The sequence below is a fragment of the Mastigoproctus giganteus genome, chromosome 3 (genome assembly GCF_048544385.1).
Source record: "Mastigoproctus giganteus isolate SK-2022 chromosome 3, ASM4854438v1, whole genome shotgun sequence".
In the NCBI taxonomy this organism is placed as follows: Eukaryota; Metazoa; Arthropoda; class Arachnida; order Uropygi; family Thelyphonidae; genus Mastigoproctus; species Mastigoproctus giganteus.
The window spans coordinates 37,898,375-37,914,129 of NC_143577.1; the positions used below are offsets into that span (position 1 = coordinate 37,898,375).

At 36.4% G+C, this 15,755-nt stretch overlaps 1 protein-coding gene across 6 annotated transcripts in view; it reads left to right on the forward strand.

Annotated features, from left to right (window-relative positions):
* Positions 1-14,674, forward strand: part of LOC150087887 (GTPase-activating Rap/Ran-GAP domain-like protein 3) — a 459,270-nt gene extending 444,596 nt beyond the window's left edge. For 4 of the 6 annotated variants that reach the window (XM_090369244.1, XM_090369245.1, XM_090369243.1 and 1 more), the window contains 7 exons: positions 2,108-2,266; positions 3,810-3,876; positions 6,007-6,087; positions 8,557-8,675; positions 9,036-9,150; positions 11,113-11,300; positions 14,158-14,674. In XM_090369244.1, coding sequence (XP_090225370.1) covers positions 2,108-2,266; positions 3,810-3,876; positions 6,007-6,087; positions 8,557-8,675; positions 9,036-9,150; positions 11,113-11,300; positions 14,158-14,382 — 954 coding nt within the window. In that variant the 3' untranslated portion in view covers positions 14,383-14,674. The remainder of the gene's footprint in view (positions 1-2,107; positions 2,267-3,809; positions 3,877-6,006; positions 6,088-8,556; positions 8,676-9,035; positions 9,151-11,112; positions 11,301-14,157) is intronic. The other 2 variants (XM_090369246.1, XM_090369248.1) reach the window with 1 other exon arrangement.
* The last annotated feature ends 1,081 nt before the right edge of the window (positions 14,675-15,755 follow it).

Consider the following 15,755-nt stretch of genomic DNA (forward strand, 5'->3'; position numbering starts at 1 on the left):
CTCCAATGTGGCATGCCTTTTACCATAGACCATCCCTTCCAAAATAGTCCACAAACGGTTATCAAGTGGATTAAGATCAGGGCTGGCAGGAAGCCATTCCTCATGTTTTATGAGCTCCGGTACATTCTCAGTCAGCCATGTTTGGGTGATCTTTGCCTTGTGGGCCGGCGCTGAGTCCTGATGGAAGATCCAGTGCTGACCACTGAAGAGAGTCTGAATCATGGGACTCACATGCGGCTCCAGAATATCATTCAGGTACACCCTCGCACTGGTTTTCACCTCCTGAACACAAAAATGCATCGTTGTTACACCTTCGTAGGAGACCCCCCACGAAACCATCACTGATGCTGGATGATGATCACTTTCAACCCTTTTAACGGCCTGACGTGCCTCTGCAGAGCTATGGGCATACATCTTGTCATTTTGACTGTTGTAACGCTCCTCAATAGTAAAACTCTTTTCATCTGTGAAGAGTATCTGTCGATGCATACCATTCGCGTACCGACGCTGCAGTGCCTCTGATCTTTTGAGCCTCCATTCCATCAGAGCTGGAGTTAGGAACTGTCCTGTTCTCCTGCAGTAGGCACTCATCCCTAGATCATTGTTGATTATACGTGACATCGATCTTGGTGATATTCCCATTTCTCTGAACATGATTTTCTGTTTTCGCAGGGAATTCCTGCGAATTCTGTTCTCCACCGCCTTGATAGCTGCAGGGGTCCTAACAGTTCTTAGGCGGCCGGACCAGGTCCTGTCATCAATTCTCGGTTGTTCAGTGTACCTATCAATTGCCCTATAGACAAATTTTCGGCTTATTTCAAGTGGTTTCAGAAGTTTGAATATTGTAGGTGCGTCGTGTCCTGACTTATGAAGATCTATAACAGTAGTCCTGGTTTCTTTATCCCCCATTCCATCCCGGAATAGAAGAGTAATGATGAGCAGATGATACCTTTATTAGCAGATGATACCTGTTAAAGAAAACCACACATTAGTACTACACATGATGCAAAACCCACAGCTATGTGATATCATTTTCTATACTTACAGGAGTCTTACTTTTCTGCCAATTTTATGGCAGTACTGTATCCAAATAATACAGACTCCATAAATTGTGTAATTAATCACTGGAACTTTACATTATCTTGAGTGAAACAATCACAGATTGTTTCACTAAGAAAAAAATTAAAATACTGTAATTAAAGATATATTTATTGTTTTTCGCAATATTTTCATACTTATTTTTTATCAATTCTGTTTAGTTCGTGTACCCTTTAATCTTTCACATAAAACTGCTATAAGTAATTATAACCGGATTATTTATGGTTCTGTAAATGTGCTTAGTGAAGGGTTACGTAATTTTTATTTACCGTAAAGAGGGTGATTGGAAAATTCTAGGCATCATCCATTTGGTAGGTAAATGAATTCCATTTTATACGCATTACAGTTCAATGTATCCACCACCATTTTTCCAATCCTTGAATATTCTGTTGGCTACATTGTCCACAGGAGGCGTGAAAGAACGTATCGGGGAATAGACGTAATCACTCCTCGAATAGTGTCCTCCAACATGCCAAGAGTACTACTGTACTGTGTACGTGTTTTGCTGAAAACATTTTCCCAAATCCATGGGTAGTAAGTACTCCTACCTGTGGACTCCTACTGGCTACTTTGCTAATCCACACCTGCCTGTTAATCTGTTTGGAAAGGATGAATCTTGCCGAATTCGTATGCTTTCTGTATATCACGGGACACACCTTTGCCTCCAAGAATCGTGGTATGGACTAGGTCCACAGCCATGGACGCAGCCATGGACCACCATGGCTGCGTCCTGCACTGCATATTTTTATTGAAATGACCCTTTAACCATCAGAACGAGTTACTAAAAAAAATTTGATCTTAATTTGAACAGGTATAAACAAGCTCCGTTTGTGCATCTCATTTCTAGATATCAAATCTAGCTAATTGTGTAGAATTTAAATTTTGCTTATTTAACAGTGTAGCTAAATGTTGAGATAATACTGATTGCGTAAAAAATAATAATTATATTTTTTGAATGAATGAGCAATATCAATAACTTAATGCAATTGACTTTGCTTGATATCTTTAGGAGTTATCCGTTGCAGAAGCACCACAGTTGATAACACTAGTCGACAGCCCAATATCAGGCGGAGACAATCAGATATGTGTGGGTTACCGTCATCAGTTTGATCTTGTCAACGAAAAGAATGGAGGCACAATTCGACTTCATGTGGTGGAAGGCAATAAGGTAAGACCTATGTGTGTGTGTGTGCGCGCATAATTGTTTATTATCTGTTAAAACGCAATTTGCTTCAGAAGTTAATTTTTGAATTGGAACAATGAGAAGTACACTTAGACGCGTTACCAAATATGTATAATGCGGCTATTGTCTACAAAATGTCCATCTGCCAGCATGTAAAAATTCAACTCGCAATAGACGGATTTCATGAAATTTATATTTTGAGCAGTTTGAAAAGATTTGTGGAGCTTTTCCAAATTTCATTAAAATCGAACTAACATAAATCCGATAGTTATTGCTTCTTTGTCCGTCCGCATGTAATAACTCGACTCTCGGTGAATGGAGTTTAATGAAATTCTCTTAATTTTTCTCTTATAGGATTTGTCAATCCCTCCCAAATTTAATTAAACTCGGACCAACAGAAATTCGGAATTTAGGATTTATTTTTCATACATGTCACATAGGCTATCTATATACCGAGTATTGAGACAGAAGCATTGGGTTTGTCCTCTGGTGTTCCAAACATCTTGGTTATCTGCGTACTCGTATGTATAATTTAAAATGCCAAAGTAACATGGTTATAAGCATTTATCTATTATACATACATGCATTACTCGAGAAGCAGAATAAATTAATGTCAAGTGACTCAGACCATATTTACTTGGATCACATAATATATAATGTGTCACGTGACTCTGCCTATATTATATTATTCGGCCAAAATTCAAGGCGAATGTTTCTTTCGCCTTGAATTTTGGCCGAATGTCACTAGTTCATATCAGAGAGCGGCGGACTGCTGGAATTGTAGGGACTATTGGCAATATCAACGTGAGGGAAATTGAAGCCTAGTTCAATCACGACATAGAGCCTCAAATAACAGCCCGGCATTGCACAGTTGAAGACCCCGCGCTGTAAAAAGGTTTGATGATCGAACGAATCCCGCCTCTAACAGTATCATATTGATGTTGATGGCTGGGTTTGAGTTGGATGGGTATGAAACCATGGTTCAGTCGTGCGTAATCACAAAACTTTAGGCTGATGGGCGAAGTGTGATAGCTTTCGGCGTATTACGCTGGGAGTTCATTTCCGTGCACGTCTACCCCATCATGTTGACTGCTAACTCTTCAGGTGACTGTTATTTTTAGTAGGATAATGCACCACTCTATGCTCAAAAACTTGTCGGGTTCAAGGAACACAATAGACACTTCCTCTTACTTCGATGTCTCCACAGTAATGGAATGGTGAGTCCCTATAAAGCATGTGTGGTTTGATACCGAAAGGATCAATCCGCATCAGAAATCACTGCTGTCAACTGTACAGGAATTGCAAAACGCCATCCAGCGCCCACCATGGGCTAGTGTACCACCAGAACGCTACCGGAACAGGAATTGTTTGGTCATGAATCCCTGCCGCTGTTGCAGGCAAAAAGTGATCGTCCTATGCAATATTAAATATGTCTTCCTAATAAATCCGCTGAGCGTGTGTGTTGTGTGTCTGTGTGTATTATAATAAAATAGTATTTTAAATTAATGTGGAGTTTTGTTTTTATTAGGGCCACCTGGTGTCAGCAATTGATATTTACGAGGATGATGAAGCAGAACTGCTTTTATGCTATAATCGTAAGTTTACATAACTGAATTATTTCAATAGGATTCATTTTGCTCATAGTCATATAAAACATTGGTTCGGGTTGTATTGCAATAAGCACAGTGGCACCAAAGTCATGAAGCGGTATTTTCTTCTTAATTATATTTTAGTTGTTTAGATGATCAAACCAAACTATATGTCACCTAGAAGGTTAATTCATATACCCATGATGTATTGTCTATAAATTGCTTGTCTTCTCTGATCGATTTGCCTGTTTTTCTGAACGAAAAACCCCAATTTCTGGGGAAAATACTTTGCTATCTACGCCTGAGATCGACTAACTAGGCCACGGAGTGAAAAAAGCACATAAAAGTTCCTTGTGTCATCGATGGGATTCGAACCCGGGCGTTTTCCACCCGGTATGGCGGGGACAGTGACGATACCACTGTGCTACCCTGCGCGGACTGTTTATCTAGTCAAATAATATGCTTCATTCAGTTTTCTAGAACTGAATTTCTATACATTCATCTTCTGCATTTAAAAGATAAACTTGAATTTAGAACTGATAAAAAGATCATTAACCAGTCAGTGCTAGCGTTACACCTGTGAGGTACATCTAGAAAATAATGAACCCGCGTTAATTGTCTATTATCGATAAAAATCAGTAATTTTTCTCTAGCTTCCCAAATATAAACTTTTAGTGCGTATGGCTTTTGAATTTGAATTATTATTTTTTTTTTATCGTTCAGAGTTACAGATTTTTTTAAACACATGATTTACTCTCGAGAAGGTATTTATTTAGTTTTTTGGCCATAACTTTTTATTTCACAGCATATTGGATATTTTGTCTTGTTCCTTTCGGTTTCACGTACAACTAGATAGTTTTCTAATGTAAGTTGGAGCCTGTGTTTTCTTTTCTCCTTTATGATTATTATTATTTATGTATTTGAAAAAAAATTTATTACTTTTAGATGATCACTCAGTCATAACGTATGAATACACTTAGAGCATTATAGCCTAAAAGTAATCTAGTTATCCAAGTAATAATCATGAATTAGATATAGACTCCTTTAAGGAAAGTCAACAAGACTCTATGTAATGATTGTTTTCCAGAAATTAATAAATTGGAGATGAACCTTTTCAGCTAGGAATTCGTTTGGAATTAGTTAAGTATCGATGCAACTCCGTTGTGCAGGCAAAGTTGTTCTGCTATCAGAATTAAAAACAAACCAACAAAACAGTTCTTGTTCATACTCTGGCACAAGCACCAAGTCAGAAGAGTTTACAATTAATCATAAATATAATCGTTAATCGTATTAAACGGCCATGGGCTTGAACCACGTTCACACAGAGCGTGTGCTACTGCCATTTTGCCTGACCATTCGGCTACATTAGCCTCAAATGATAATACAATAAGCTGTCTATGGTAAAGTCCCAAGTGTTCCATAAACATCAAGTCATATACGAGGTGTTTTTGAAAGATTGGTTATTGTTATTATTTTGTTATTAGCTTTCAATAATCATTTCATGAAAGGTGTCGAAAAAAATCATATAATGAGTATTTTAATCCATTAAGAAATGATGAAATATTGGTAAACTCCAAGCCAATTTAACAAAAATTTATAAACTTTTTCCAGAAATTAAAAATAAAGCTTACACCTGCCAGGTGTAGCGCCACCGTTTTTGTAACAATGAGTGAGTTACCACTGCCGGGTTAAGACACATTGCTCAAATTATATAAGAATAATTTTATTTATTATTATTTTTATTGCTAACTTTTAAATGCATTTTTGTTCTTTTAGGGCTGTTTTCGCCTCATCAACATGTGTTGTGTTTATTTACAATATTTTTAGACAAACTCCACAAATTCTATTTACACAAACCCATATTTGTAATATGGAATATAGAGTATAGTCCATTATAATTTTGTTTTTAGATATATTTGTTTTTGAAGCAGGTCACCTTTTATTTATTTTGCCACATTTTATTATAATTTGCTACTAAAATTAATTTTAAAATTATAATTTTATTTTATAATAATAATAAAACTGTATGCCCGATATATATGAAATAAATATTGCGTATTAATAATTTCTTTCCATTTTTAATAATATTTCTCATATATGGGGAGAATATAAAGAATTATTTCTGTTTAATTTCAGACATGACGCATTTTCAAAAGCTCTTTGAGGAGAGTAATAATGAGTTCGACTTTCAGTGGAATGCAGTTCCTGAAGCCATAGGTATGTGATCGCAATTAATAAATTAAACATAAAATACTATATTTTATTAATAACCTAATTAAGCATATATTAAATTAAACAGTTTTATCAAATATTATTTTGTAATTGCATCTTAATAATTACGTAATAATTTACATCATTTCGTACGAACCGTAGATAATATTCCGACCCCTAGTCAGAAAGCGTGCCCGTTGTGGTTAAGAAATGTGTTCTGAATTATTAAATTTTCGATTATTCTATTGGTGTAAGTGCCTTCATTTTAGCCATTTTGGTGGAGGAGGGAAATGCATAGAACACTACATTCGATATACCAGCTGGCAACTCCGTGCAAAGAACTGACGTTATTTTACAACTATTCCGATCAAAAATACTGTATATTTAACTGAATTTAAACTACAGAAATCAAGTATTTCGGATTTATCCTGAATTTTCAGTTCACTTTCTTTCCCACTTGGCATATCTCCATCAGAAAGTAAGAAAGTACACAGCCATAGTCGTAAGAATTAGCAGACGTGACTGGGGCTTAAAACGTTGCAGTCTTGCCTTACTACACAAGTCCATTTTTCTTCCCACCATTACATACTGCGCCGGAGTCTGGTATCCTCAAACTACGCTGGCAAAGAATCAACGGAAGCTCATCACCATACAGCGCAGTATCCTCCTAGCTACTACACGTGCTTGTTGCATGACTGGAAATCTTGCCCTTCTGGTCCTGGCAGGCGTTCTCCCCTTGAAGCTAGAGGTCATTAGACGGGCTGTGCTCCACATTACCGCTGTCTAAGGGACTCCCTGCATCCATCTTGGACATTACCATTTACCCAGCAAAAAATGTCAAACAGGAACGAGAAGGAATAGCCAACTAAATAATCCAAGTCTGTCAAATACCAAAAAATTCTTACCAAATGTCAAATGTTACCCATCTCTTTCCGTCCCAAGTCTCCTCCACGGTTTAGTCAGGGTCTGTACGCTACATTCCTTATTATGGACCATGGTTCAATCAACGACAAACTAGCCTCAATGGGTATAGTATAGGAATCATGCTGCCTCTGCAGGCCCAATGAAACTTCGGAGCACCTTTCTACGACTGTCCATTCTATAAACACATAAGATCAATCTTCTTCACCAGAATCCAGTAAATACCGCGAAGTTATGAACGCCTCCTAGTTAATCATGAGCAGCAATATCGTGTCTTCTCTCAGTTTTCCCTCGACCTATTCGCTAAAAGGAAACGTCTGCACACCCTTCCCTATATTGGAGGGTGTGCATGCGTTTTGTAATAAGCCGAACTGCCCCTATAAAGGAATAAAGAAAGTCACTGACCTGAAATTATATACCTCTTCAAGTAATCAGCAGTCTCATACTTTTTTCAGAATGAGACTGTAATCGCACTACATTCTTAACCTCTTAAACAAGACAAAATCTGGACTTGACATCTGACTCTGGATTTGATATCTGACTCTGGATTTCACAAACCTGGACACTTACCTTCATGTACTCTTACCGCTACGTTAATTTCTATGGACCCTGACTATTTTACCTGTCATTGACTGCTCCTGCTAACCTGACAATTGCTGTATAGGATTTCTGTTGCCAGCAGCCTCTGATTATTCATGCCACTGGCGATGTACACAGAAATCTCGCCGTGTAACGTTCATCCCCATCCCTGGGGTTCTCCACTGGGTGCCCCCCTATCCTTCGCCTGGTGGGTCGTTCTCGCCTCCACTGTTAATTCGGGGATACCTTCCTCTGCATCCTCCAATTACTCTTCCTTTTGCCGCCCACCCTTTCTTGAACTGTTCCTCCACTACCCCAACCTGTTTTTTTTTCCTTATTAACTTGATCTCCGTCCAGGAAGCTCAGGCGATCCTGGCGGAGACCAGCGAGAGAAACAATCTCCACTGCCTGGCTCACCTTCTAGTGGTGTGTACAGGCAACGAGGGGTCCCACCGGGGGTCTTGCAGCCAAGTAGTCAGAAGACGACATAAACACCACAGAACACAGCACAAATCTACATAAACCACACATTACACACACTTCTGGCATTTACAGAGTACTGTTTTCCCCACAAGGGTACTAATGGCGCAGAGGTGGGAAACCACCGGTGACGCCTCACCCCAAACACAATGTACAGCTATTAACGTCAGCACTGAGCTTAGCATTATTAATAAATTGTATTAAGAAAGTTAATCGCTACTGAAGTAAAGGAAGCAATATACTTCATGAGTGAATACAATGATTTTAATCGTGCTGTGAACACTTCTATAAAATTAATTAAAAAAAAAATTAATTATTTAGAGTAAATAAAATTAAACATATATATTTAAGCTTATTGTAATTTATACTTATTGTAATTAAAACATACGCTAAAAACTCTATTCAGCAACTAGATTTAAGGAAAACCCGCATTTGGCTATTTATTTATTATTATTATTTTTAATGATTTTAATGAACTCGATCTGTTGTTTTCAGTATGTGCCTTTCCGTATGTGCTGGCGTTCACCACGGACATGATCGAAATTCGTCTCATAATTAACGGCAATTTGGTGCACAGCATGATTATGCCACGTTTGAGCTTCATCACAGCAAAGGTAAATGAATTTAAATGTTTTTTCATAACAAGGTTCATTATATGGTTCAGTATGTTTAGCATTATTTATACAGGATGATCCAATAGTCAGGGAAGCCCTAAAGGAAACAGTCCGCAAAGCCAATTCCATTTGGATCATTTGTTAAACAAATTTTGGAGTACAATCTAAACAAATTTTTAAAAAAATTAAATTTCTTATAAAAACATCTAAAAATTTAAATTTCTAATTGTCACAAAATGTTCAACGTCATTAATGAAATAAACAGGAACTTTGGGTTTCATGAATTTTGGATTATTTGGTAGCAGGTTACCTCATTAATACGCATCATAATTTAATACATGTGCTTTTAATTCCTTTCAGAGTGACATCTTCTTTTCCACAACGGCACCTGAATTCTTTCAAGCGCGTCGTGAAATGGTAAAAGTTGATAAAATGGACAGGGAACCCAGCGTTTCGCCGCCATCATCTCCTCACGGTAAGGCCGTTTCTTATTTATACGAAGGGTCACTCAAACGATTTTGCCCTCAATGTATTTTTTTCTTATAAAACAAATTATTTGAAAAAGGAAAACTAGCGAGGAACTATTTACGAAACTTGAGCACACACACGCTGTTTTTTGTACAAAATCTCTGTCTTATAAAACAAGGAATACTATCCCTTATATCCAGGTAGCTTTGCGCTACCTGAGTATAAGGGATAGTATTCCCTGTTGGTAGACGTTCTGTCAGCCATCACTCGCTGCCACTTTGTAACTTCAGCAAACAACTTCGTCATCAATAAAAAGAAAATATAGAAGTCCCAAGAAGCGAGGTCCGAGTTGTTTCGTGAATGAAACAATACAGTCCAGCATAGTTTTGCAACTGCTTTCCTTGTCTGGTTGAAGTTGTTATACACGGCTCTTCAGTTTGTTGAAAGTAACTTGTACGCTTAATGACCATCAGAACTGCTAGCAATTACCAAACACCAGTGCCATTTGGAAACATGAGTCCAAACACGTCCACAAAACTTCTAGAATTTCCTAGAATTTTTGTGAACGTGTAACACTTCTAGAACTGTTCATGTCCTAGAGAATTGGCATTTAGATGACGCAACCCATTGGGTACATGACCCGATGGCATCATCTTTCATTAACGAAAGCATAAATTCAATACAAAACTCCATAATAAATAATCGATGTAGTAACACGTTTTAGCTCAGTAAACTGCACGTGCCGATAGTTGGAGGCTGTTTCAATTTTTTTTTCCTTTTTTAAAGAAGATATCAAGTGACATAATTTTGATAACAAGATAAATAATAAGCCATAACGCAATTAAACTATAAAAAAAAAGAACTGCACAGATTATCAGGCGCCTCGATAGCCAGGTGGCCAGGAGCAGCAGTGCGTAGCACACGCTTCTTGATTAGACCGGGGTTCGAGCCCGTGACCACCAAATACGAGGATGCGGAAAGGTTAGGGAATGACCACCGCATATCCCCGGAGCAATATGGAATTAGTTGCTAATGCTCCTAAAAACCAAATAACAACAACAACAACGGCACAGATTATCTTCTCGAAGGAGGTACAAAAACAATATCCAAGCATTCATCAATGGGAATATAAATAAAAATAAATTTTCTGTTTATACTCCGGGACGACCAAACGGTCAGAGGAGTTCACAAGATATACAGAATACAAGAAACAGCACCGTATTCAGCAGTCACGGGCTTGAACCCCGGTCACTCAAGGCACGTGTACTTATGCACCCGCGCGCCTGACCACTAGGCTACGGCGGCCTTTATGTCACTCCCCATGAAGGCCTTGGGGTAACTTTGGGTGCGTTTGTTATGTGCCAATACATAACAAGATGCCTCACACCCATTCCTTCTGCACGCTTAAGAGATGTGGTGCTTAACACAGGCATACCATCAAGAAAATATATTTGGAATTGAACATTGGAGCCTAAGGCGGATAAACCGACTTGGAGGAAAGCTGTTCAATATCTCCGATCGATATTGCCACTATGACAACACACCTTGGAAACGACTTGTTCTGGAAAAAATATCGCTTTCTGGTGGAACTAATGATGAAAAGGACAGTGTTCCTGACGCAAATCATAATTTTTTTTAATGTCATTAAATTATTTCAGCTTTTTAATATTTTTTAATTATCCTCACAGAAATATCGTGAAAATAAATATATTTTGTTCCTTTCTATGAAAAAATTTCGAAACTCATTTCTACTGTGGATAAATAATATTAGAACTGGAATTATTTCGCGCTTATCACATTCTTTATAAATGAAGTTTAATTTCTGAAAGGAAATAAACAACGTAATCAAATTGCCATATTTTTGTCATTTCTCAATGTCTTTTTTCTTAAAAACAAAGTGTTCATGAATGTGAATGTTTTACAGGTAAGTTAATATTTCTATTAAATGTGCATATATTTTTATTTTCAGCAAATTATGGTTTCACTGGTACAGCTGATGGAAATAAGCCTTTTCGTATCTATAGGATATCTTTCAGTTGTCTCACTGGAAGCTCTTCACCTTGTGAAAGACGAGTGCCAACACCATCTATACCATCCCCTCAATCACTGCTCAATCCGCCATCATTTGGTTCGTGTTTTCTTTCCGCTGACAATCAGGTAAATACCGTTAATTTTCAGTTCATTATGACGACAGCCACTCTTTGACAGGATAGATTCTAGACCTGCAATTAAAATACAAGTATAGGAACCAGAAAGTTCATGATGAGACATATGTTTGTCAAGGATTATTTCTAGTATGTGAACTGGGGATACCTCAGTGGAATGGGAGATACCGAGAACAGTAAATATATGTGCACTCTTTGTCAGAGAATTGCATTCGTTTTACCTGCCAGAAGGTTGAAATGGGTCCAGATAATTTACGTCTCGATCTTTTTTCTGCGTTTTATGTTTAAATAACAATATCGACTAGCAAAATCTAGCCTTAGTGGTTCGCTGGGTTGCAGTGTCGAATATAGTCTAAGATTTGCTGTTTTCCTTATCATACTTTAAAACATACTTTAAAATAGTCGCTGCCTATCACTCTATCTTTCTATCAACTTGAACTTTACTGCATCATAGTTTGCCAGAATACTCTTCAGCTGTATATTCATTTTTTAATATCTTTTTTCATGGAAACTCCAAACATGAAAGGTCTTAGAACCTATAGTACTTAATACCGTGCAAGAGTGAAAGGTTGGGAAAACAGAAAATTCTGTTTGACATTAGACTTAAATTTCTGTGGATTGTAATTTTCTATCAATACAAGTGAAGGAAGGTTGTTCTAAACCACACATAAGTAGAAGAGACAAAAAAGAAAGAGAGAAGTTAGGTCTGTAAGTTTCGAGTTGAATAGTGATTGGATGTTGACTGATTCAGGCGCGTGTTTGGACTGGTTGAATTATAGGATGCATCTGGCGAATTGGTGATGGATAATCAGCAGTTGAAGCTGTTTGCAAAAGGCAAAGTTTCTAAAACTGGAAGTTTGGAATGCGTTGTGCTACCATTAGCAAAACTATAGATAGAATCTGCAGTCAGTGAAAGAAGGTCTTTAATATACAAAAGGAAAAGAATGGCAGAAAGAACTGAACTTTAGGGGACACCAACATTACTTGGAAAGTAAGAATATCGATAGAGAGTCTTTATTATCATCCTAGCGAGCGATCAGAGAGAAAAGTGGCTACCTAGTTGCAAAAAACAGATGGAAATATTTAAGATGGGATCTTGTTTAGAAGATCCTTATGCTAAACATGATCAAAAGCCTTAGAAATGTCAAGGGCAACTGCTTAAGCTTCACTAAACTTTTCCATTGAATTTGTCCAAATATATATTGCTGACATCAGCCAATAAATCACCAGTGGATCCACATTCACAGAATCTATTTGGCGATTATTGATCAGATGTAAGGTTTCGAATAGTTTAAGCCTTAGCGGTTGATAGATTTCTATATTATATTGGAAAGCGTACATGCAAGTGCAATCGAGCAATAACTGAATGGGGGAATGGGCTGAACATGAGAAAATTTTCAATCAGAAGGAAAAACACCAGTGGAATAAGAAAGTGTAAAAAATTATACAGAACAGGAATAAACTCAGCAGCACAGGTTTTGAAAACAAGTGGAGAAATGTCATCAGGATCTAGACCGTTTTGGCATCAAGATTGTTCAGAATCCTTCGAACGTCCTTCTGTAGGAAGACCTCGGGAGGCACTGGGTGGAGTACGTTTGTTTTGGTTTGATGGTGGGCATGCTGTCAAGGAAGGCTTACAACATGCTCATTTTCATTTAAGGTCTTGTTCACAGTTTCTTTCGATCACAAAAATCATTATTCAGAGTTTCTGTCATTTGGAATTACGACAGATTAGTATGTTGTATTAGTATTATTATCAATCAAGTGCAAGGAAGCCATCACAATTCAGTTTGTATTTCAATTTTTATTTTTAATTTTTTTTTAGTTTTTAATTTTAAATTAAAAATAAAATATAATATAATATAATACAAATAATAAGTAACTAAATAAAATAAAAATGCTTTAAAAATAATTAAAATAAAAAAATAATTCTATAAACAATAAAAAGATGCTGAACTCCGCTGAGAAACGTCTCAAATTTTGCGGTCACCAATGAGGACAGGCCTAGAACTTGGGAAGAATTAAGAAGATACGTTAAACAGGTTCGTTTTGGGATAATTAGACATATTCCTTAAAGCTATGATTTTGGTGTGATTGCCATATCTTTAGTCCTTTCAAAAATAAGCTCTACAATGCGCTTTCACACTGGTTTTTGCCACAAGGATGTCAATCGCATTATGAAAAGTTGGAAAAAAAAATGTTCTGACTCTTACCGTTATGCTATATATCCTTGTGAAACACAAAATCAAGAATAAACATTTTCTATATTTAATTATACAAATATTTTTTATATTTAATTATAGACTTGCATTCAACAGACTTTTAATAGAAGGACGACAGTGCCAAGATGGAAACAAACATAAAAGTTAAGCGAAAGAGCTACTTTACCATTTGCCCCTATACACTCCTCATTCTGCACTTCCAAGAATTTTAGGGTCAAAAATAAATAAATAAACATTCCTGTACACCCCCAATATCTATATTCACCTGTCCATGTGTCATGCGATTTTTTCTTTAAAACTCAAAATGAAGTTGAAAGCACGAAGACGACATTCCAATCATCCAACAGAATACGACAGCGGAACTTAACCCATTCAGTTGAATACTTCCAGGGATACTTCAGATGTGGCAGCAATATTGGAACACTTGAATATCATCAGGAGGGAACTATTAAGAACTACATTTAACTGCTTATGAAAATGTTATATGTACCATATTTGCTTTTTAGAAAAATTAAGTCTTAGAACTTTTCGATTAGATCTTGTATAATCAGTTAACGGTTTTAGCACCGTTGTAAGAATGGAATTATATTTTATATATAATTTTTTTTTTTTTTTTTTTCATTTCAGGCTGACGGGAGACCTAGCCGTAGTGCAGCATCATCGCCAATACCCCAAATTCCCATCATTCTTCATCAGCAGATGTCAGCATCTCCAACACGATCTCTCAACAGGGATCATATTCATTCTGCCAGTTCCGATTCAGGCATTGGAAAAAGCATTGGATCATCCCCTCCTCCAAGTCCTTTAATCATTATGGATTCTAGAGACGATTGTCCGTTCCATGATAAGTAAAAGGACTTTAAATGTTTCGTGTAACTTTGTTCGACGGTTGTGAGGACATTCCATTGCTGTCAACTAAAGTCTTTCCATGGCTGCCAAACGTAATACAATCAAAACCAAATGGTGAAGGTAGTATTTATGTCCGTCTCGCTGTTGATTCTGTATAAGTTGGTGTCGTTCGTGTCACCAATGGCAGTACCAAAGCACAAATATATATGCACTTCTACAGCTAACTTATTATATAGTATTTCAAATATACATATTTGCAAATTTTGTATAAGCTCTTATACGTGTTTTCTATTTCTGTAAAATCTAGTCAGAATTAAGTCATGTTACAATGTTGTCTCGCGAATTTTTTTATTTTACCGATTAAAAAATTGGTAAAATAATGTCTTTGAGCTTATGAAACAGAAGCTACGCTTCTTAAATCGTGTTAAAATGTTAAAAAAATAATAAAATGATTATCTTTCTTATTTGTTGCAATTGTCCTGATAATATAAATTAATAACACGAATTAAACAGTAATTATCTATTTTCCGTCTTCTATATAAAGAAATTGAAATAGCATTATTTAACTGAACTGAGTCGCTTCAGGGATTTAAGTGATTTCTGACTATAGCTTGAGATTATATTTCAATATTACTTTCAAAATTTAGAATTTTTTTATTTAAATGAGTGCATTTCTAACTATAATAGATTAGTAGTTGTTTATATATGAAAAGGTAGGAAAGCGCTCATCATCAAAGTAAGATCTTGTAAAACATTTTGAATGTTTTCGAAAAGTAGAATGCCAACCAGTCTACCTCTAATACCATTTGAATGTAATCAAGAATACCTAAACTTTGCTCATAAAAATCGGCTACGAAATAAAAAATACAACTGAAAAATGCTGAAATACTACGTATAATATCACAAGTATCCTATCGCATCACTCTAGTTAGTAGAAGAATTTCTCTTACCTTTGAAAGGACACTGCACAAGTTTAAATAAAAAGAAGACATAAAATTTGAACTTTTAATCAATATTCCATTATACAACTTACTAAATAATATATATATTTTTTCTTTGGATAACAGTTTTTCTTATTTTGCCTTTCACGTCTGTCTTTTGGAATAATTTTTCATTAATATCAGTTACCAATATTAAGTAGCAGCGTTTTCTAAATATTTTCATATTATTTCACTTTTTTTTGTGTCACAGAGCTTATCAAAGTTTTCTGAACTCCCCCACCCTTTAGAGATGAGGGGTGAGTTTGATCTCGCTTCTAAAGAATGGGTGTAACACCTCTCTGAATGGAATTTCTGATCTTAGTGAACCTCTTTAGAGAATTTGATGCGTTCTAAGATTCAGACAAAGACTATGATTTGTTGCAGACTAAGATTCCG